This window comes from Corylus avellana, chromosome 1, assembly GCF_965113065.1.
Source record: "Corylus avellana chromosome 1, dhCorAvel1.hap1.2, whole genome shotgun sequence".
Classification (NCBI taxonomy): domain Eukaryota; kingdom Viridiplantae; phylum Streptophyta; class Magnoliopsida; order Fagales; family Betulaceae; genus Corylus; species Corylus avellana.
The window spans coordinates 26,627,395-26,651,156 of NC_142490.1; the positions used below are offsets into that span (position 1 = coordinate 26,627,395).

Genomic DNA, 23,762 nt, shown 5'->3' on the forward strand with positions numbered 1-23,762 from the left:
TTATTTTAGTTAACTCCTTTTTGTCATTGTCACCGTCCATTACAATTACTCTGAGTACAATCATGGGAAACACCTTCAGACAGTTACTAGTTAATTGGATTTGAGGGGTTACTAGTATTGTTACCAAAATGGTTAAGGGTAGTTTCGGGGTCATTACAACCGGTGCCCCAGATATTGCATATTGTTGTCCATAACTAGCAGTCCGACTGAATCCGACCTCGGGTGGCTCACGCTACTAATAATGTACTTCCTATAGTAACCTGCCAATTAAACATGGTTGCACCAGTTACGAAACAATCATTAGATCTAAGGCCCATATAACACACACACATTTGATCATAAAATCAAGGGGAAACTACCTTTTGCCCCCATGAACTACCATTTTGTGCCCAAAACCCCATTTTGTCAGTCAAAGCCATTAACTTAGACGGTCAAAGTGACAATGCGTTGTAGTTCATGGGGGCAAAGTGACGGGTTGATCATCTCAGTTAACGGCTTTGACTGACGGAAAGGGGTTTTAGGCACAAAATGGTAGTTCATGGGGGCAAAGTAGTACAGTTGGCAGTCCATGGGGGGAAAGTGCCAAGGCATTATAGTTCATGGGGGAAAAAGGTAGTTTCCCCTAAAATCAAGTATATATAGTAAACCCATGTCCGTTATACCGCACATACCGGTATACAATGTCATACTATGCATCTCATTAATCAATTATTAAGACAGTTACCAAATTGTATAAAATTAATTATGCTCATAACATATGCATGCTCAATCAACTAACATATCGCACGTTTTTAAAGAAAGCAGTCATAAGTATTTACTTACCTCGTACGCTTGCTTGTTTCTTCAAACATTCAAACCCCTACTATAATTAAACATAGCTTATCGTTAAGAAAAATTTTGTTTTGTAGTTATTTTTTTTATTTGAATAATCGTAAAAAGTAAATGATGTGATATACAAAGTAGGGAAAACTTCACTTTGGGTCTCTGGCTGAGACCTAGTGTGGGTCAGGCAAGACCCATGCGGGTCTTGTCGTGACCCAGGCTGGGTGGCTAGACCCCTGTGGGTCTCAGCTAGAGACCCACCTTGGGTTTGCTGACCCATGGCTGGGTCCAAGCTAGACCCAACTGTGGGTCTGCTGACCCACAGTGGGTCTCTGGCCGAGAGCTACGCGGGTCTCAGGCCCGACCTGCGTGGGTCACGGCTAGACCCACGGGTTTTTCTTCATTTTTTTTTTCTATTTTTTTTTTTAAAAAAAAAAAACATGAAAATCAGAGATATTTTTTTGTCTTTTTAGGTATTGCCGTTAGAAGTTAACGGCTAAATCTAACAGAGGGGTTTAAATTGATTTCATTTGAAAGTTTAGGGTCCAAATGGAGAGGTTTCAAAGTTCGGGGAGATGGGGGGAAATGTCAAATCGAGTGGTAGTTCACAGGTCTAAAGTGAAGTTTCCCCTAAAGAATGTTTTGATGTTAATTTTTTTGAAAAAAAGAAGTGAATAATACTGAGGTGAGCAGAGGGAAGATTGTTAACAAACAACCCCTCAAACCATTGTCAAAATCTGATTGCTCCTTAACAGATCATGGAAGGAGAATATGGCTTAGTTTGGCAAGCTTTTATTTTCCTTTGTTACTAATCATGCACAATTTTCCAAAAAAAAATCATCAAAATATTTTAACTTTTTTCACTTTTTATATTACATAATTCACTTTTTTCTTACTATTCAATTAAAAAAATCACTACAAAACAAATTTTTTTTTACTTTTCCGTACCACTTTTATTTTTTATACCAAACATTCTTACTTTTTTTTTTTTTTTTTTTTTTTTTTTTTTTCACTTCAATCTACATCAACTACGGTGTGTAAGAGAAAAGGCTTTGCGAATCAAAGCCTATATAGCCACCTTGATTGAACAACAAACATAAATTTTACATATATGTAATGAAATTTCAAAACACTGACCGTTGACTAGAGAAAAATTTCCACAGGCTTCTTAAAGAAGCTTCAAAGACAAAAAGGAAATACGTAGATATATAAAATTATGCATTATTATAAGGGTAAATATATTATATATCCTTGAGTCAACCCATCAAAACTGTAAAATCTATAATTTTTTTTTTTTTAGATTTTTTAGTCCCTAGGTTAATCGAAATGCCAAATAAATCCCTACTGTTAAATTTTCTCAAATTTGTGTAACGCCCGTAAGTCCCAATCAAAACGAATTGTTTTGCTATGTCAGCATAATAATTTTTTATTAATTTAATTTAAAAATTAAATCTAAAAAAAAAAAGAAATTGAAGAGGTGGCCGAAAAGCCACCCCTAACCCCCTCGGGGTGGCTGCAAGCCACCCCTAAGCTGCTAGCAACCCCATAGGGGTGTGGGTGGCTTGTGACCACCCCTAGGGGGGTAGTTGGGCTAGTGTTTGGACCGGTGATGGCTTGGATGGTAGAGGTAGACAATGATGAAAGCCAAGGGTGCAATGAAAGGCTTCAAAGAGAAAATCTAGCAAAAAAAAAAAGGGCATTTTATTAAATCCCAAGTAACAATAGCAACATGTTAATATATATTTCGGGCTTTGGCCAACAGCCATGTCTAGTTGTGGTGTGATTGTGTATTGAATTCTACCTTTTTAGAAAATTGATCCATCAAATCAATTAAACTATGATTAAAGTACATTTTCTTATTCCTTATTCTCGCCCCAAAAAGAGATTAGATTTTTTAGATCATATAATTGTAAAGGCTGAACCATTGGAGTTGCTTTGTGTTTACTTGTGATTGCTATTTTGTGTATGATATCTCATTGCCCTTGAAACCCTAGATTTGGGCCTTGTTGAAACGCATTGGTAACTCTTTTAGTCTCATGTAGTCAAACAATGCATTGGCTCCTAGACCATTAATCAAGACAAGGCAGTTAGTGCAATGGTAGTATTTATTTAGGTTGTGTGTCTGTGCTCTCCCAAGGTTGTGTAGGGTGACTACCAACCTTGGGAAATATTTGTATATGGTGATGAATTGGTTTTTCTTGCTGGTGACTCCAGGCGCAATTGCTTTCATCCAGTTGCAGGATGATATGAAAGAGCAACTCAGTGCATAAGAAAACTATACTGAGGTAGAGCTCGAAGGATACCTGCAATCACACAAAAAATTGAAGGTCGATTCCCTATGGAAGCTTAACGTATTACAAGTCCCTCGGGACAGCGCCAACCTTGCTAAGAACATAATTACAATATGTATATATATATATTCATGATAAATTGGGCTGCATGTGATTTCACAACAACTGAGTTCATCATTCAAATGACATGTACATCGTGTGCATTTTTTATTCACTAAATCGTCGGACTTACCCTTGTATTATTTCCCCTCCACTATGTATAATTATGTTGTTTCACTAGCTTAGCTGAGGATGGATCCAGGGAGACACCTAGTCATTGTGAATGATTTTTCTTGAAAATGTTTTATGTCGAAAACATTTTACGACGTTTATCGTGCACACGGAAAATAATTTTTTTTTAGTATTTTTTTATATATATTTTTTCCAATAAGGTCCCCGCAGGGACCTGCACAGGACTTGTTCAAGACCCTGCAGGGACCTGCCCAGGACTCCGCCGGGACTTGATCGGGACCTCATTGAGATTTGATCGGGACCCACCCGGGACCCCACTGGGACCTGCCCGGGACTTGACCGGGACCTGTCCGGGACTTGCCCGGGACTTGCCTAGGACTTGACTAGGACCCCGCTGGGACTTGCCCGGTCCTTACCTAGGACCCCGCTAGGACTTGACCGGAACCCGCCCGGGACCCCGCTGGGACTTGACCAGGACCCGCCCGGGACCTGCTCGGGACTTGCTCGGGGCCTGCCCGAGACTTGCTCGAGACCTTGACGGGACTTGACTGGGACTCGCCCGGGACCTGACCGGCCAAGTCCCAGGCGGGTCTCGATCAAGTCCTAGGCGAGTCTCGATCAAGTCCCGGCGGGTCCCGGTTAGGTCCCAGGCAAGTCCGAGTCAAGTCCCGGGCGGGTCCCGAGTGGGTCCCAGTCAGGTCTCGTCGGGGTCCCGTGCAAGTCCTGGGCAAGGCCCGGTCAGGTCCCGGGCGGGTCCTAGGCAAGTCCCGGGCAAGTCCCAGGCGGGTCCTGGTCAAGTCCCGGCCAGGTCCTGGTGGGGTCCTAGGCGGGTCCCTGCGGGGTCCTAGTCAAATCCCGGCCAAGTCCTGGTCAGGTCCTGGGTGGGTCCCTGTCAAGTCCCGGGATGGTCGGGTTCCGAGCCGGTCCTAGGCAGGTCTCGACGGCCCCCAGCGGGGTCCTAGGCGGGTCTCGATCAAGTCTCGGACAAGTCCCGGGCGGGTCCCGGTCAAGTCTTAGTAGGTTCTGAGTGGGTCTTGGCAAGGTCCATCAATTAAAGAATGAGATGCTTATAGTCGGAAAATGGTTTAGGGTTTTCAAAACCGTAAACCATTTTCCGAAAATTAAAGAAGAATTTTCGGTCAAAAAGAAAATATTTTCCTTTGACCACTATTTTACGTCGAAGTGAACACCGTAAAATGTAAAAATCATTTTCTAGAAACCATTTTACGTCGAAGTAAACGGAGCCTAAGCCAGTTCCGGTTCTCAAGTTCAAGAGTTGCTTGGACTTCATTGTTGTCTATAGCTTGTGATTGCCTGTGTGGGTGTTGGAGGAAATGTCATGAGGAGATTTGCGTTAGGGACTTGATGGAATTCAAGTCAAGGTGGAGGTTGTTGAAGTATGACTTGAATTGTCAAGTCACTTTTGAGTGGGCCCAACAATATTCCTTTTGTCTCTTGGATAATTTTGTGGTGCTTTAATCCAACTTGGTTTTGGAATACCCAATGGGTTTGGAGTTCTTCTTTTAGTAGACTTATGTTCTACTCCCACAAGGTTTTGTTTTTCCTCCTATTGTAGGGAAACTTTTTGTCCGACTATAGCATCTATAAAGGGGACATAGCTTCAGCCTTTGTAGAGAAGCACAATAATGAAGAAATATGTGCCATCTCACTTAGTTTTCTCACGTGTTTGTGTCGTAAGGCACTTAGGGAAAAAGAGAGTTTTTCTTGTATTAGTTTTCTCTCTTTTTGTATTTTTCTCTTTTGTGTGAGAGTGAGATTTGGGTGTATTGGGACTTTGGGTTTTGAGTGGTTTTCTCCCTACTACTCCTTTGTACTCCATCTTTTGTTAGTGAATTTCCTCTGGATTGTCTCCACCAGTGGATGTAGGCTTGTTAAGCCGAACCACTTAAATCTTGGTGTCGTGTGTGATTGTTCTATTTTCTATTCTGTTCTTTTCTGCTTCTTTGGGGATCTTGTATTTTAATTCCACAACAATATATATATATATACTTTCTTTTTTCATTCAATCATATTAAACTTTAAATTACAATAATGTCTCGACCAGGTCCCGGCGAAGTCCCAAGTGTCGTTCGGTTGGGTCCCTCCAAGTCCCAACTAGGTCCTGACCAAGTCCCGAGGTGTCTCGACTAGGTTCTTACGAGTCCGAATTGGTTCCAAATGGGGTCCCGACCGGGTCACGGCGAAGGCCCAACGGTGGTTCGATTGGTCCTCACAAAGTCTCGATAGGGTTCCAATGAGTCTCAATAGGTCCCAACGAGGTCTCAACCGAATCCCAACAGGGTCTCAACGGAATCCCGACGGGTCTCAACTGAGTCCCTACGGTGTTGCGATCATGTCCCTATGATGTCCTGACTAAGTCCCACTTGTGGTTCGACCAGGTCCCAGCAAGTCCTAACCATGTCTTGGCAAAGTCTAGGCGATAGCCTGATGAGTCCCGAATAGGTCCCGGTGAGGTCTATACTGGGTCCCGGCAGTATCCTGGTTGGGTCTTGGTGAACTTCAGACGATGGCCCAGCGGGGTCTCAATTGGGTTCCGGCCAGGTCCCCGCAAGGTCTCCGACCAAGTGCAGTGGGATTCCGACTATGGCTAGGTGAAGTCTTGGTGAAGTCCAGTCAATGTCCTGACTAGGTTTGTCAATTTGAGAATGATATGTTGAAACTCATAAAATGGTTTACTGTTTTTTAAAAATGAAAACTATTTTTCAAAAATTAAATAGGCTTTTCCAGTCAAGCTGAAAAAAAAAAAAAAAAAACATAAAATTGTTGGCTATTATTTTTCATCACACCAAACACCCCAAAATAATAAAAACATTTATCAGAAATCATTTTACGTTGAACCGAACAGAGCCTAGCTTAAATTGAACTTGTGTCCCTTTTACAGACTTCGAGCGAAAATCCTGTGATTTGTGATGGCTAATCTTTATTCCACCACAGGTTTAAATACATTTCCAGCATCGAAAATCTATGGCCAGTGTAAATAGCTCAAAACTTAACAGAACCATCAAAAATGTATTCATCAAAAACCTATTGGAGTAAGAAAAATCAACTAATGGTCAAAGTTCTAGCCTTCTAGGTGCAATTTGCCACCCAACTTGGGTTCTAGACTTTTCTGTGTCGAATTTTCTTAGTATGTTTGCTAATCCTTTTTCTTCTTCCTTTTTCCTTTCTACCCAAAAATGTCAAAAAATGAACATACTTTTCTCAAAAAAAAAAAAAAAAAGAAAAAGTCTTAACAACGGTTACAAAACACCCCCTCGTCTCTTCAGTCTTCATTCTTGATGTTGGAATGGTCTCCTCGTGCAAATAAGGACAAGCTTTTAGCACCCCAAGGTTCATCATTTCCGTGTATTTAACAAGCTATCTCCAAAACATTTCAAGCAAGGAAAATGATGCCTCTTGGCTCATCTCTGTTTCCATTTGCCTTCGCTCTTCTTTTCTCATTTTTCTTGGCAACTTGGGCTCACACACACGAAAACTTTCTTCAGTGCCTCACACTTGGTTCTGAAAACTCCAGCTCAATTTCTAAAGTCATTTACACTCCATCCAACTCCTCATATTCATCTGTCTTACAATTCTCCATACAAAACCCCAGATTCTCAACACCCGCCACCCCAAAACCTCTAGTCATTCTTACACCATCGCATGTCTCCCACATCCAAGCCGCCATCAATTGTTCCCAAACACATGGCATGCAAATAAGAGTTCGAAGTGGTGGTCACGATTTTGAAGGTCTTTCTTATGTTTCAGATGTGCCCTTCGTCTTAATTGATCTCATTAATCTTCGATCAATCAGTGTTGATACAGAGAATAGCACGGCGTGGGTTCAAGCAGGTGCAACAATCGGTGAAGTTTATTATAGGATCGCCGAGAAAAGTAGAAATCTTGGCTTTCCGGCAGGAATTTCCACGACTCTGGGTGTCGGTGGACACTTCAGCGGCGGAGGGTACGGCACATTGTTGCGCAAATATGGCCTTGCTGCTGACAATATTGTCGACGCCCAATTGATTGATGTTAAGGGTAGAATCCTTGACAGAGGATCCATGGGAGAGAATCTGTTTTGGGCGATTCGAGGAGGGGGAGGGGCAAGCTTTGGAATCATTCTTTCATGGAAAATCAAGTTAGTTCATGTTCCATCAACTGTGACTGTTTTCACTGTTAGTCGGAACTTGGAACAAAATGCCACCAAGCTTGTTCATCGTTGGCAATATGTTGCAGCCAAGCTTCACGAAGACTTATTCATCCGCGTCAGCTTAACAAGTGTCAATTCCAGCCAAGAAGGGAAGAGGACCATCCAAGCTTCATTCGATTCCTTGTATCTTGGAGAGATTGACAAGCTCCTTCCAATGATGGAACAGAGCTTTCCTGAGCTGGGTTTGGTGAGAGAAGATTGTATTGAAATGAGTTGGATTGAATCTATCCTCTACTTTGCTAATTTCAGAAGTGTCGAATCCTCGGATGTTTTGCTAAATAGGACTCCTCCCATTAGATATCCTCGTATTAAAAGCAAAATCTGACTATGTCCAGGAACCAATTCCAGAACTTGGGTTGGAAGGCATCTGGCAAAGGTTTTACGAGAAAGAGGGAGAAACAGGTTTAATGGTGCTGACTCCGTATGGGGGCAGAATGAGTGAAATTTCAGAATCTGCAACTCCTTTCCCACATAGAGCTGGTAATATCTACAAAATCTATTACCGGGTGTACTGGTTAGAAGAAGGAACTGCGGCATCAGAGAGGCATATAACTTGGATGAGAAGGCTTTACAGCTACATGACTCCCTACGTTTCGAAATCTCCAAGAGCTGCATATGTGAATTACAGGGACCTTGACATTGGAACAAATAGTAAAGGCAACACAAGCTATAGACGACGGGCGAGGATATGGGGTAATAAATATTTCAAGAGCAACTTTGACAGGTTAGTGCATGTGAAGACTGTAGTTGTTCCTGTTAATTTCTTTAAAAATGAACAAAGCATACCTCCTTTTTCATTCGGGTCGAAGAAGGGAGGTGATTAGAGGTATTTAGATAGAAAAAATTGGATTCAGGAATAAGGCCTTTATGTTTTTACCTTTTCCTCTTTATACTATAAATTAAGCATAGATAAATGGTAGGCCCTCCATGTTTTTCATTCGTCTTCTTCCTCACTCCCATTCCCATTTCGTGATTCTGATACTTTCAATCAGATATGGATCTTCCAAATCCAGCATTCACTTTAAAAGCCAGCCAACATTGATTTTGGTTTGTGTTTGGAGTTGTGAAACTCTGACTATGAAAGCAGACCAGAAGGAGTGGAGAAAGGGATTTCGGATCAAATGAGATGCCCCTTTGTAGGTATACCCATGGCCAGGTCTGGATAGTAGAATCGGGTCTTGCCGAAGATCCTGGTCTGGCTCATCATATCCGCCTGCGACGTCAAGTCCTTCTCCAATCCCCGCCACCGACTCACTTCTTCTTTGTCTTCGGTGCTGAACATCACCGAATCATCATCGAATCATCATCGCCATCGATGAAGGGTCACCGGAGAACAAAGATCACAGGGTGTTTGGAGTCGTGGCCACGACGAAGCTCTGGGGAGAAGAGGAAGAACTATATAAAGCTTTGCTTCAAGTGATAGATGGGATTTTTTTTTTTTTTTTTTTTTTGGAAAATTATATTTTACCCTCCTAAAGTTTGTGACGATTTGCAATTCGACCTCAAAAGTTTCAATTTTGACAATCCACCCCCAAAGTTCCAATTTTTTGTAATTTGACCAATTGTATTCAAAACTTTCTATATTACCTATAATTTTTTATAAAAAAATTAAAAAAAATACGGCCACCCCTTTGGCCATCTAGCCATTTTTGTACCCTCAAACTTATTTATTTATTTTTTATATAAAAAAATAAAAAATATGGGCAATATGGAAATTTTGGGATAATATTGGTCGAATTACAAAAATTTAGAACTTTGGAGGGGTGAATTGCCAAAATTAAAACTTTGGAGGTCGAATTGCAAATCGCCCCAAACTTTTGGGGGTAAAGATTAATTTTTAATTTAATTTAATTTAATTTTTTTTTTAAAGAACATTCATTCATTCAAGGGAAATTACAAACGAATAAAAAAAAAGAAAAAAAAAAAAAAGAAAGAAAAAAAAAACAGAAAATAAATATAGGCTTAACTGGAAAACCTGAACTAGACAGACCACTAGCACTTTAGTGAACTGGAACGATACCAAAACGGTTGAAGTCACTTGCGAATGCAGTTGATGAAAGCCATAGCGCATTAGGATCGATAAAACCATTTAGAGTATGAAAACCCCTAAAAACATTAATATATACAAGTTTCCAAGGAAACTGTACAGATTAAGTACAAAGAACAAGGAAAAAATTGTTTCCTTCACAAACACAAAGTCTGAAGTCCAACTGGTTCAGGTTATTTTTAAAAACCTAATCCAAACAAACCACTAATACCCAGTGGCGGATCCAGGATCTTCACTCATGGGGGGCATTTTTTTATGAATACAAAAATAAAATTAATTAAAAATATTAAAATAATAGTTAAACATAAAAAAAAATGACAAGCTCTTATTTGTAGATATGCTATTCGGATTTGGTCTCTATCACTAGGATTATAATTGCACTTTTTTTTTCTTTTTTTTTTAAATTTCTGGGCAAATTTGCTAAATCTACTTCAACACTCATTTAAAATTTAATTTGAACTCAATAGAATCGTTGTTTTTATCTATAATATCAGATAACTACAATTATATATTTATATAATTAAAATATGAAACAAAAAGCCAAAAACTATATAAATTCATAAATAATTAAATATAAAAACAATTATCAAGAAGAAGCTGAATTAATAGCAATATAAAAATTAAAACAATCAATTGAAAAGAACAATTTAAATCTAAATATAAAAATTTGATTCCATATTTACATGATTACATGCTTCAATTTTTTGTTGAAGTTATTATCAAGAATAGGCTGAATTACTAACAATATAAATATTAAAATAATTCATTGTAAAGAATAATTTAAATCTAAATCTAAAAATTTAATTACATATTTACACACCTCAATTTGGTGAAAGTATATAAGAATATATTTCATACATACAATTAAAATATATAACAAAAATTATATATATTTATAAAAAAAATTAATTTAAAATAGAAATTTAAATATGAAAACTTAATCAATGTAAAAGTTGTCATAAAAATGTAAATTTACAAAATCAAAAGTTTTACAAATCAAAAGTTACTACTTCATATCCATTTCTCTCCCCTTATAAGTCGTGCTTATTGGTTGAGAACTATACTTTAGGCTTTTTTTTTTTTCTTTTTTTTTTTTTAAGTTGTTTGTTTGCTTTATTTATTTATTTTTAGAGAAAAGGCTTTTGTTTTTAATCATTTTTTTCCTAATTAAACCAGCCGAGCAACTGGCCCATAATCCCATTGACCTTTTTTTTTCTTCTTTCCAAAGCCCACTTACTTGTAAACAAGAAAGAAGCTAAATTTTTTAACTGGTCCACAAAGAGTCCTAATAGCAAGGACATGATTGTCAATTTGCCTACAAACAGACCAAAGCTCACTTATTAAAACGGTGTGTTTAATTAAAGGGCATGGTTGTCAATTTGCCATCATCTTCTTCCTCCATCTTCTTCCTCATTTCATCGTGTAACTGAAAGTCTGAAAACTATAGGCGCAGCAGAAAAATTTCAACGTCCCAACACTGCATCAATCGTTTGCCCCGGATAACTGGGGCATAATCATGGCCGAAGGGGCTAAGATGGGGCATCATCATGGCTAAGGGGTATAAGAAATTTTTTTACCAAGGGGTAAGAAGAACTTTTAGGGGTCGAGAGGGGGCATATGCCCCCTCTCGACCCCCCCCTGGATCCGCCCCTGCATAGGATCAGATATTAATGGACGCGTCATGCATTTGACACGTCCCCAGCATGGTCTCTTGCAACCAGTCCCACTCCCATCATATTCCTTTGCTTGTCAATAGTTTCATCCCAATTAATCTTGATTGTCCCTGTATCTGGCAGCTTCCATGCTTCTATCATGTATAGTCTTTATATATGCTTCCAGCTGGTCCACCGCATTTTGGTAAACTATCTTCGGACGTATCAGTTCCTCACCGAAAACCAGCCTATTTCGTCTTAACCATAGGTGTCTCGCTAACAAGCAACTAATTCAACCTCCGTGTCATCCAATCGGCCCATAAGCTTATCTAGAATATTGCAAAAAGTATCCTCATCAGTTGTGGCTTTCTGGATTTTTGAATTACATACCGACCAAACATCCCTAGAGGCCGGGCAATTCCATAGAACGTGGCCAATTGTCTCCACGTCGACACTGCACAATGGACATATAGGATCTTCCGTGATACTTCATTTGTACAGATTCTCCTTCGTAGGTAGAATATTGCTACATGCCTGCAAAAGAAATAACTTCACCACTCTCGGGCCACGAATTTGCCAAATCCTCTTTCATAAGAATGCCATAAGCTGAGAAGTAGAAGTCCCACAAGCCCTTTGATTGATCCCCTTCGCCAAATGATAAGCACTACACAGAAAATAAGCCATTTTTATTACCTACCCAAACTGTGTGATCTTGTTGGGTAAGAGGGCATATAGCCATACCACAAATCAACTCCGCCTCGTCCCTATGGAAGATTTTCTAAATAAGGGGAATATTCCACCATTGAGATTCAAGATCCATTAGATCACACACCTTTGCCTCTTGGTCAAGCACCTAGACCGGAGATTAAAAAGCATATGTTGAAGGTGAGGGAATCCATTTGTCTCCCCAAATCTTTATACTCTGTCCGTTTCTCACTCTCCATACCATACCTTCTTGAAGAATATACTTTGCATCCCATATACTTCTCCAAGTGTACGACGGCCGCTTTCCCAAAGGAGACTCAAGGAAAGATCCATTGGGATAATACTTTTCCTTGAAAATTTGAGCTACCAAAGAAGTTGGTTGCTTGATTAACCGCCATGCTTGCTTCGCAAGCAAAGCCATATTAAAGCACTCCAAATCTCAGAACCCCAAACCTCCACCTTCCTTCGATCTCCCAATTTTATCCCAACTCATCCAAGCCACCTTTTTGTCGTTCCTCATATGCCCCCACCAAAATTTTGCTATCATGGCATTGATTTCTCGACAGAAGATTTTTGGCAATTGGAAAACACTCATAGTATAGGTTGGTATTGCTTGGACAACTACTTTTAGCAACACCTCTTTACCACCTTGTGAGAGGAACTTTTCTTTCCACCCATTCAATTTGTCCCAAATCCGCCCCTTAATCCTTGCAAAAGCGGCTGTCCGAGATCACCCAACTAGTGACAGCAACCCTAAGCATTTCTCATATGTTTGAGTAGCATTGACCCCCGCCACCGACAATAGATATGCCTTTGTTTCATTCTTCGTGTTGTGGCTGAAAAATATATTGGTCTTATCTCTATTCAACTTTTGACCCGAAGCTTTTTCCTACACCTCTAAGACCCTTTGGATACATAATCATTCAAGGATATTGGCTTTACAAAACAAAAGATGATCAAGCTTCTTTCCTCCCCGGGTAATTGGTAGCCCGGTTATCCTCCTCTCCCTTCCATTCTACCCTGTCATAAGCTTTACTCATGTCCAATTTTACCGCCATGTACCGTTCCCTCCCTTTCATCCAGGTGTCCATAGTATGTAAAGCCTCAAAAGATATAAGTACATTATCTGTGATCAATCTTCCTGAGATAAAGGCACTTTGGTTGGGAGATATGACATCCGCCAACACCTTCTTCATTCTATTAGCAAGCACTTTTGCAATGAGCTTGTAAGTAACATTACATAAAATAATGGGCCGGAATTCAGTAATGTGAGAGGGATTTTTCACTTTTGGAAGTAGAACAATATTGGTGGAATTAATTTCAGCATCAAAAATACCTTCATTACGAAAGCCAAGGACTGCATTACATACCTCCTTTCAGATCGTGACCCACGCCTTTTGGTAAAACCCAGCTGCAAAACCATCAGGCTCGAGAGACTTCAAAGGGTGCATTTGATATAAAGGTCTTTTAACATCTTCAATCACAAACGGTCTCAACAGCCACTCGTTCATTTCAGACGAAACTGGGGTCTCCAATCCGTCCAAGTACTCGTCCACTCCCACCGAACCTTCTGTAGTGAACAACTTCTCATAGAATTGGATAAAGGCCTGACTAATATTTTCAGTTTTTGACCCTTCAATCCCTGCCTCATCTTTAACCCGTTTTATATGATTGATCCTCCTCCGGTGGTTCACCCAAGCATGAAAGAAAGGTGTGTTTCTATCTCCATATTGGTACCAATTCTATTTCGCTTTTTGTTTCCATTTGATGTCTTCATGTTCCATCAAAATGTCTATGTCTAGCTGCAATTGTTTGATGGCTGATTGATTGATAGGCCTTTCCCTCTTTTGGAGTTCTATTAGCTACTTTGTCTTCTCCTTAATCTTCTTCTCCACATTACCGTATTTTCTTCTATTCCACCCTTGAAGAATAAATTGGCATTGCTCCAGATTCCTACGAATGGTCTTCATCACCCCCCCTTGAGTTCCATGCCCTTTCCATGCCTCCTCTATAATCTTGCTACACTCCGGGTCGAGCCACCATCTAGCTTCAAATTTGAATCCCCGCCTCCCTCCATCCCCACACTTCTTATTGTTATCAAAGTTTACAAGCAAAGGGTTATGGTCAGATGCTCTCGCAGCTAGCACCTCAACTACTGCCCCTCGATGCATCCCACACCAACCATTGGTTGCCACAGCTCTATCAAGCCTTTCTTCTATGAAATTGTCATCATACCTCTTATTGGTCCAAGTGAACTTAGGTCCTGAGAACCCTAGATCACACAAGTAACAATCCTCAAGTGTGGACCTAAAAGTCTCCATTTGTCTCTCCTTCCATCTATTCCCCCTAAATTTCTTCTCTTGGCGTGTAATTTCATTAAAAGCACCTACACAAAGCCAAGGAATCGGGGAAAATTTTTTAAGGTGGTTAAGTAGTGCCCAAGACTCACTTCTTTTATCACTCTTCGGATTGCCATAAAACCCGGTCAGCTTCCACGGGCCACCATCCGCTTCTAATCTCACAATGGCATTGATATGCCTCCACGAATAATTCTGAATCTCCAGCTCATCGACGTCCTTCCATAATAAAGCAAGTCCACTACTCCTTCCCACTGGATCGACCACAAACAATCCTGCAAACCCCAATTTTCCTCTCATCTATTCCATACGTTTCTGGCTGCTAATTGTCTCCATAAGAAAGAAAAAGCTGGGCTTATATAGCCCAGCTTTTTGCCAATGGCCCAAAAAAAAAAATGATCTGTTACGGAGCAATAATATTTTGAATGCTTATGTAGACAAGGAGGGGACTTTTTTTTACCTTTACTGACGTGGCATAGGTCTTTGAGAATATTCTGTTGTAGTTGGTTTTCTTCTTGAGCCTGTTTGCCAATGGCCCAAAAAAAGTGTCCATACTCTTCATCTCAAATTCAATTCCCAACATTCTTAATTTTTACAATACATCAATCATTTTTTATTACTATTCAAATAAAAAAGATCACTACAAAATATATATATTTTACTTTTGCATACCAAACATTCTTCCACATCAATCAAATCTTGCTACTAGGAGTGGGTGCGGGCCGAGGCGGACCAGGTATTGGCCATTTTAGGCACCCGACCCGTAACATGCGGGTTTTGAAATTCTAACCCGTCACCTGGCTAGAGTGGACATTAACTATGTATGATTTAGAATTAATATCATAAGTAGTCTTTAGAACCAATAGTCTTTCCTATCAATAGTATTTTGTGGAAAGATAACTCCATGTTCTATTCAGTACATAACACCTACACATCAACCCATAGCCTCCTGCTTCACTTGATCAAGATAAATCATCATGATTCGATGTGTAACGGCCTTCGCAAATGGAATGCCTAAATTCATTACCAAATACAAACTACTCAAAGTTTAAGACTACAAGGTTTTTTTTTTTTTGACATGTCCGCAAAAGAGAGTCTGGCATCCCACATCGCCTGGGTATGGAGATGTGCTAATATGTATACTTACACCCTTCATGACAACAATGTTTTTTAAAGTTGTGATGGTCATGATCCCATTAGAACTACGCAGTTAATCAAGCTTATGCGGGAGTAGTACCAAGATGGATGACATCTTGGGAAGTTTGGTTTGGGAAGCAAAAAACAAACAATATTGTGTGGTAAATGGTATCAGAGCCATTATCAGAGCCATTAGAGCTGGTATCAGAGCCATTATCTAGCCTAAGATGGGGGGAGCATGCACAAGCCCATGAAGGTCTCTAGCGAGCACTCGCTGGGATGCCAAGAATGGGCTAATCCCATGAGGGTTGCTAGTAAGGACGTTGGATCCTAAGGGGAGGTGATAGTGGCATCTCACATCGCCTAGGTATGGAGATGGAGATGTGCTTATATGTATACTTACACCCTTCATGACAACAACGCATTTTAAAGTCACGATGGTCACGATCCCATCAGAACTCCGCAGTTAAGTGACCTTATGTGGTAGTAGTACAAGGATGAATGACATCTTGGAAAGTCTGGTTCAAGGAGCCAAAAGTGAACAATATTGTGTGTCAATGGGGTGGGATGTTACAGAGGAGGAGAGGAGATTCGAACTAGTAACCTCCACTTCAAGGTTTATGAACTAGGACTTTGTGTGATAACTCCGTTACTTATACCATACACTATATTCAATGTAATCAAAGGACATCTCAAATGCACAACACATATAATTGTAATAAACATGTAAAATACTATATGTCATATGCTCAAATAATTTGATCAGTAAATAACAATTTATATTCATTGCAAACTTTAAATGTCAACATAAAACATTAATATAAAATCATTTGGGATCTCAGGCATAATGGCTTACAATTTTTTCACTTGGGAATTTTAGCCATGAGACGTGAGTTAATATTTTTCCTTTTCCATTAAAATAAAATCCAAGAACATCCCACATTTATTAAAAGATAAACTTTCTGATTATTAAAGAATTAGAGCATTAAAAAAAAGGACATAAATTTCTTCCAAACCAGTTTGGAGGAAATTTCCTTCAACTTACTTCAATAGATGACAAGTGTCATCTCTTACATATTTTTTTAATATTTTTAAGAGTCATTTATTATCATTCTACTAAGTTGCACATGTGAGATGCACATGTTTTTTTAATAGTAGGGTCAAAGTTGGAATAAATTTTATTAAAAACTCATGTGCATCTTACATGTTATTAAAAAAATAGACACATGTCATTTTTATAGACTAGGTTGAAGGAAATTCCTCTAACCCAGTTTGGAGGAAAACTTTGTCCTTCTACTAATCTAGGAACCCAAACATTAATTTTTGAGAAACCTAAAGATGTTAAATGACACTTGTCACTTATTGAAATAGGTTGAAGGAAATTTGTGTCATCGGAAAAATGCTAGAATTTATACAAAATCAATTGTATATAGCTATGTGAATATTTTTCCTCCCCCATTAAAAGAAAATCCTAGAAGATCCCACATTTATTAAAAGATCAACTTTATGATTATTAAGGAATTAGATCATTTAAGAATAAGTTGACTGCATTGCCCTTGAAAGTTGTTTTTAAAAACCTACATCATACTTGTAGGATTACAACAATTTTTCTCTCAAACAACCATGGCCTCTACTCGCTTTGCACTTTTCCATATTGCTTTCATCACTCTCTTGGTGCTTCTTGAATGTAAGTATCTCTAAGCATTTCTTTTTGAATTCACTTAGTGTTTGAATATTAATTAAAGGATTAAATTCATCACTTCCTATAATCTAAACTTTTGGGATAAGTGGTGGTTTAAGTATCATATTCAAAGTTCATGAGTTCACTAAGACTGCACAATTCACCCCCTATTTTTAAGCCAGGCGTGGGAAGAATTGTTAGAATATTAACTAAATGAGAAATGCAGGATACTATTATTCTATCAAATATTCATCCAATAATGCTAACGTGACATCCCAATCAACCATTAAATCTTTCTTTTTTTATATATATTTAACAAAGATTAGTCATGTGGTTAGTTAGGAGTTCCACATCACCAATGTTGGACAATTATAGTTTAAAAATATAGTATCTATCACTTCTCTAATTAAATTTACTCATTCCTATTGGTTTGAGCTTTTGATGTTTTTCTCAATATGACATTAACAGGCAACCAAAGTGATGGCACCAGAAACAACGGGAAAGAAGATGTTGTCGATTTCAGTGAGAGGGCTAACCTATTTTGCAACGAGAAAATATATGCTCCATTATGCAAACCATTTAAATTTGCGAACCAACCTCTTTGTTGGTCTTGCGCACTTCAAGCACGAATCTCCCGCCAACATAAATGCTTTCCTGATGAGATATCGTGTATAAGAGACTGTTTATGAATCCTATCTTAGCTTGGAAAAAAAAAATCTCGGCCTACCTCTCTCAGTGGTCTACCAAGAGTCGTAACTACGTTTGTCTTTATTTTCATGTTAGTCTTTATTTATATGTAAATGTTATTTTCATGTAGAGTAATGCTATAAGTCTTCTTTGAGTCCTCTTAGAGTCGTCACAAATGTGATGTATCTTTTAAAATCACCAATAGATCAAAAGTCAATAAATCATATCTCAAATTCAACGGTGATTTTAAAAGCCACATCACATTTGGGATGACTCTAGGAGGACTCTAGGAAGACTTATAGCATTACTCGAAATGTAAGGGTCGTAGTATATGTTGGTCTTATCTTCCATGTTAGTCTTTATTTCTATGTATGTATAAGGCTATAAGTCCTAACACTTAGCTAATTGGGTTTGTATTCTATTTAAGAACAATATTGGAATAAAGTATGGGTAGAGAATTATTTATAAAAATCAACACTTCTGTGGTGAGGTTTTGAGATCCATCTAAGAGCATGTTTGGAATTGAGTTTGAGAAATAGAGCTTTTAAGTCAAAAAAACGTTTTTTGGTAAAAGTTTTATTTTACTAAAAGTGAGTTTTGGCCATTTTTAAAATAAAAAAGTCAAAAAAATACTTTTGAAATTTTTTACCAAACAGGCCAACTTTTGTTTGGCACAATTTCTTAAGTACTAAGAACATGTTTGAGATTGTGTTTAATAAATAGAATTTTTAAGTCAAAAAGTATTTTTTGACAAAAGCTTCATTTTTAAGTTTTTTTCCAAAAGTGTGTTTTGGCCATTTTTAGACTTTTTGAACCCTTAAAAGCACTTTCAATTTGTTTTACCAAACGAGTACTTTTCTTTTTCAAATTGACTTTTTGAGTATTAAACACATACACAAACAAACCATATAAGTACTTTTTAAGCTCTTTACCACATCCCAAACATGCTCTAAAGGTCTTTAATCTGTTTCACAGTCATCCAAGCGAAGTTACGCAGGTCTATTTCTCAAGCTCATAATAAATTGCATGTGTCTTGCTGAGGCACCATAAATATGTTATGGTCATGGGAGTGGATGAGCATGAGCATGAGGGCCAGATGAATAATATTTTGTCATGGATAGAGCCTTTACATAGTGTCTTAGTTAATTTAATATATAATTATTTTTAATTCTTATCATGTCGGAGATTGGTTAGTAAGTAATATCTCAAACGTAATTTATGAGTACGTAGGAGTAGTTGTTGAATAAGATCATGGTTGCAAGTTTTTTTAAGATGCTGAATTTAAGAGGAATGAAGATGTGAATTAAGTTTTTTTTTTTTTTTTTATCGAGAGATTATCATATCAAGTGCGGAACCAGAATTTTAGATGAAAGGGTATTTACAAATTAGGATAAACAATTAAGGATCATTACCCAGTCTAGAGAAGGTAGCATTCACTTGCTCATGAGATATGTCAAGTGTAGGGACAAAACCGGCTGCCATAAGTTGGTCTAATTTCTGAGATAATGCATCCACCTTGGCGATCACATTAGATGAATTACCTAGCACAAAAAGACCTTCAGCTTTAGGAGCTCTAGGGGCAAGGGTCCTACGTTTAGTGGTAGCATGTTGTATGGAATTATTACAAAGGTTCTCAAACAAAGTCCATGCTTCAGTCTCACTCTTCATCATGACAATTCCCCCACACGAGGCATCCACCATTTGTCTATGAGGCTTGGCTAAGCCATCATAGAAGCATTGCACCAGCTGCCATTTTAGAATAGTGTGGTGCGGGCACGACCTAAGAAGGTCTTTAAGTCTCTCCCAAGTCTCGTGAAATTGTTCGCCCTCAAATTGGGAGAAGCTAACAATAGCTCTCCAAATATCATTGGTCTTTCCTATGGGGAAGTACTTCTTTAGGAACTCTGGTTGCATTTGAGCTTAAGAAGTGATGGAGTTGGGTTCTAAGCAATTGAACCAATTCTTGGCTCTGTCTTTGAGAACAAGGGAAAGAGACGCATCCTTAGAGCGTCCTCAGTGAAACCATGTAACTTACTGGTGGAGCATTTTTTCAGGAATTCATCAAGGAGGTCGTAAGGATTTTCATTACTAAGCCCAAGAAAAGATGGCAAACTTTGAATAGTATTGGTCTTAATTTCATAGTAAGTTGTCGTGATGTCCTGCAGTGGGAGACATGAAGGACAAATGTAAGTGGCTGGGAGATATTGATCTCTCAGTGGAACAGGTTGTTCTCCCCCAACCATGGTTTCAGTGTTACGCTCTCTTAGTAAATTAGAGATCCTTAGGGTTTTCAGTTGTCTAAGAGTGCGTTAAATGTCAAGGTCGCCATAAATTAATGACAAAGATAAAGAGCAACGACCTAACATGCACTCAGCTAAAATAAACTAAAAAAATAAAAAGGAAATCAAAATAAAAAAGTAAAAACTCACAAATGGCCCAAAGATGAAGCTTTGGGGACAAACTGCCTTTGTTGTTCTATCCATGGTAGGTGCACTCGAGCTCAAGGGAATGTGCGCTCAAGCCTAGTGGAAGTACGCTTGAGTGTACTATGCAAACAAGTACAGATCTGGGCCTAGAGAAAAAAAAAAAAAAAAAAAAAAAAAAAAAAAAAAAAAAACATTAAGTTAAATTCAACCCTTAAAACTTAACAACAGAACCATTTAGCAATCCCCGGCAACATCGCTAAAAATTGTTGTGGTCTTTTTGTCTGCAAAAATTATCAACAATAATTAACCACTTGCAATAGAACGAATCCTTATAGGATATGGTTTTATTGAGGGTATCGAACCTCAAGGACTGCGTGTGTGTTGTTATCAAGTTTATCAATATTAAATCTAACTTAATTTAAAAAGGTTTGATTTGATTTTGAAAGTAAAACTAAATGCATAAAAATAAAGGCAAACGTAGATTGTAATGAGAAAAAGAATAGGGATTGACTTCACTACTAACCGCATAACAATGATCAATAATAAAATAATAAAGGAAATTCCTTTTATGCATGATAAGACCCTTCACTCGAGTTTTCAAGAAAATAACATGCCTAAGAAATAAGTATAATCCATCTTTGGTTGACACGAACTGTCTGCTTAACCTCTAGATGCGGTACGGTCCATCTTTCCTAAGCATGGACTATCAAATTTCTTAGTCATGAGTCAGTTAAAACCGTTGCATAACCATCAATATCACAATCACAAAAAATAAAAATGATTGAGTTCAATCAAGATAAAAGGATTTCTAAGACAAGATAAAAATTCATCAAGATTGAATATAAACATTAAAGAGCAATTCTCACGGTTATACGACCATCATGCATATATATAGAAAAATCTTAAATTTAAATACAATTAAACTATTATTACTTGGAATGGGCTACATTAACATCGTATTGTGGAATTGGTTGCTCATGGCTATGCTAAGATGACCTTCTACTATGTTTATCTTCTCTTCAACTCTTCAAGCCTCAAAGAAGATCTTTATACGAAGTATCTCTCTAAAACCAAGCACCACTTTCTTTTGAAGTTTGAGGCCTACTTATAGGGTTTATATTAAACCCTAGGAGCCCTTGGAGTCCCAGAAACGTTGGATTTTCATCTCCTTAGTCAAATTAGGAGACCTAGGTTGATTTCTAAAACAAGTCTGTGTTTATGGCTAGCAAGTCAGCACACGTGCACTTGAGCTCAAGGAGGAGTGCGCTCAAGCCTAGGGAAGGATGCACTCAAGCCTCGTGCTGAGTGTGCTCGAGCGCACCTAGTGGTGCTAAGCTTGATCCAGTTTGCTGCCAATGCTCCTTAAAGTATGTCTTAAGCCCAAAATCAATGGAATTTCTTGCATCTTTATTTTAAACTTGAAAACACTAAAGCAACACAAAACTAAACAAATAGCAACGCTAAGGAATTAGCACGTGCGAGTTAAGGGGCTTGAATGTATAACATTCAACGCTTATCAGATGTGGTTTGAACAAAAACAAAATCAACCTAAGTGAGTGAAAGCTTAAAGGTTTTAAGACAACCTCACTTAGTACAACAATGGTGAAGGGGGAAATCTTTACAAACATCTAGAGGGGGAAAGCTTTGATGGCTCTCAACAAAAACCCTATTTTGCTTTCAAGGGAGAAGCAAGAACTCAAGGTTTTCTAAGGTATTTTCGTGCTCAACAACTCCTAAAAACCTAATGAGCATATCATTCTATTTATAGAAGAGGAAGGGTAAATTTGGAATTCTATGAAAAGGAAACAAAACTAGTTAGGGTATCTTGGCCATAATTTTTTATCCCAAGCTCCAAATGATTCAAACTCAGAAGCGTTGGTGTTGGAGCTGGTATCCAAACTCCAATTGGTTGAATGATGTTTTGATTATATTAGAATAATTGTTTATTGTCATATTCTATTATTGAACAATGGGCATATACATATATATTTCTTACATGGTATATATGCGTGATTGTATATTATCCGATTATATGCCTGTGAGATCCCTAAGTTGCATTGTATTTGACCGCGATGTGAGTAAAGGAATTATCACACAGAAGATAATGGTCAAAGATCCTTCCGACTTATAAAATTATTGTTTATAGTCATAAATATAACTAGGAACTCCATCTAGATTATAACATATCATTCTCAACGATTTGTCTTGGTTATGAGAAGCTGATAGGCTTCAGCTTGATATGTTGGTGTAAGAGCAAGGTAGTGCCATGCACCGAACAGACCAAGTGAGTCATCATTCCTTTATAACACTTTCATACAGAATTATGTACGTGCTCGGCAACTTATGACAGTTACTCTAAATCCTAAGAAGCTTGTGAACGTAGATGTCAAGTGTAGGTCACTTTGGTATATCTATGGGTGAAACCTCTTTATAGGTCAGCATCATCGTGCATTGAGTGATCACATGTAGCATTATGGAAACAATCTCTTCAAGAAAGAATCCAAATCCTTTGTCAAGGAACAAAGCGATAAGACATATTTCTCTTGTTTTAGATTTAATGAGAATGATTATTCTGAAGCTCGGGCGTAAGTGTTCTAGTGTGATTTATTGAAACTTATATAAGGTGAGATTTATGCTCACAAGATGCATAAGGATAATCATATAATTAAATTAGTTACTCAAACAAAAGAGATAGTGAACAAACAGTAGATGGACTTTGGTTCAACTACAGAATGATTCCATGATGGGGTAATATGTAATGATACGAGTAGTTACTATGCTGTGTTTAGCTTAGTAGGAGGGTTAGCAAGATTTTACGATTCATTAGGGTTCATTGGGAGTAGGATTTTTTTTGGATTTTTTTGGTACTGACCGAACGTTCGCAGGGGGGAAGACTAAACATGCAAAAGTACACCAAACGTTCCCTCTGTAAAAGTACACTGAACGTTCGTAGGGGGACCACCAAACGTTTGTTGACCAAATTTTGAGTCATTGGGTAATAACCAAACATTCTATTTGCAGCCCTAGAACCACTATGCAAACAATACACCAAACATTCGCCACAGGACCACCAAACATTCGCTGACTTGTAGGACTGTCACAGCAGCACCCTCAATTTTAGGGGTGTCAATACGGTTACGGTTAGCTGTTATTGGCAATAACCACTAACCGTAACTGCCTTAGTGGTTAGTAGATTTCACTAACTGCAACTGCTAACCGCCTAACGGTTAACGGTTAGCTACTAACTGTTGGTTAGCGGTTAGTGAATTAGATAACCGCCCGCTAACGGCTTTTTCAAAATTGAGCTTTTTGGGCCTTTTTATTACTGTAGCATTTTTTACTCTCATTTGTTTTTTGTATTTTTATTGTCTTCTTAGGCCCAATTGCTATAAAAAGAGCCCATATTGAAAAATAAAAAATATTTGACCCCAAATTTACATTTACTTGTACTTTTAAAAAAAAATTCCTTAAATATTAAATCATAACCAGTTAAATTTTTAAAAAAAAAAAAAATCA

The 23,762-nt window shown here is 38.2% G+C and overlaps 1 protein-coding gene and 1 pseudogene across 1 annotated transcript; both read left to right on the forward strand.

The window, feature by feature from the left end:
* Positions 1-7,054: 7,054 nt before the first annotated feature.
* LOC148588197 (precondylocarpine acetate synthase 2-like) lies at positions 7,055-7,879 on the forward strand. The gene has a single exon (XM_088514697.1). It carries the CDS (start codon positions 7,055-7,057, stop codon positions 7,877-7,879), a length of 825 nt encoding a protein of 274 aa, XP_088370823.1.
* LOC132169600 (cannabidiolic acid synthase pseudogene) lies at positions 7,497-8,378 on the forward strand (annotated as a pseudogene).
* Positions 8,379-23,762: the final 15,384 nt, after the last annotated feature.

What these genes read in the sequence shown, in the direction of transcription:
- LOC148588197 (XM_088514697.1), top strand. Translation starts at nt 7,055, where the DNA reads ATGCAAATAAGAGTTCGAAGTGGTGGTCACGATTTTGAAGGTCTTTCT.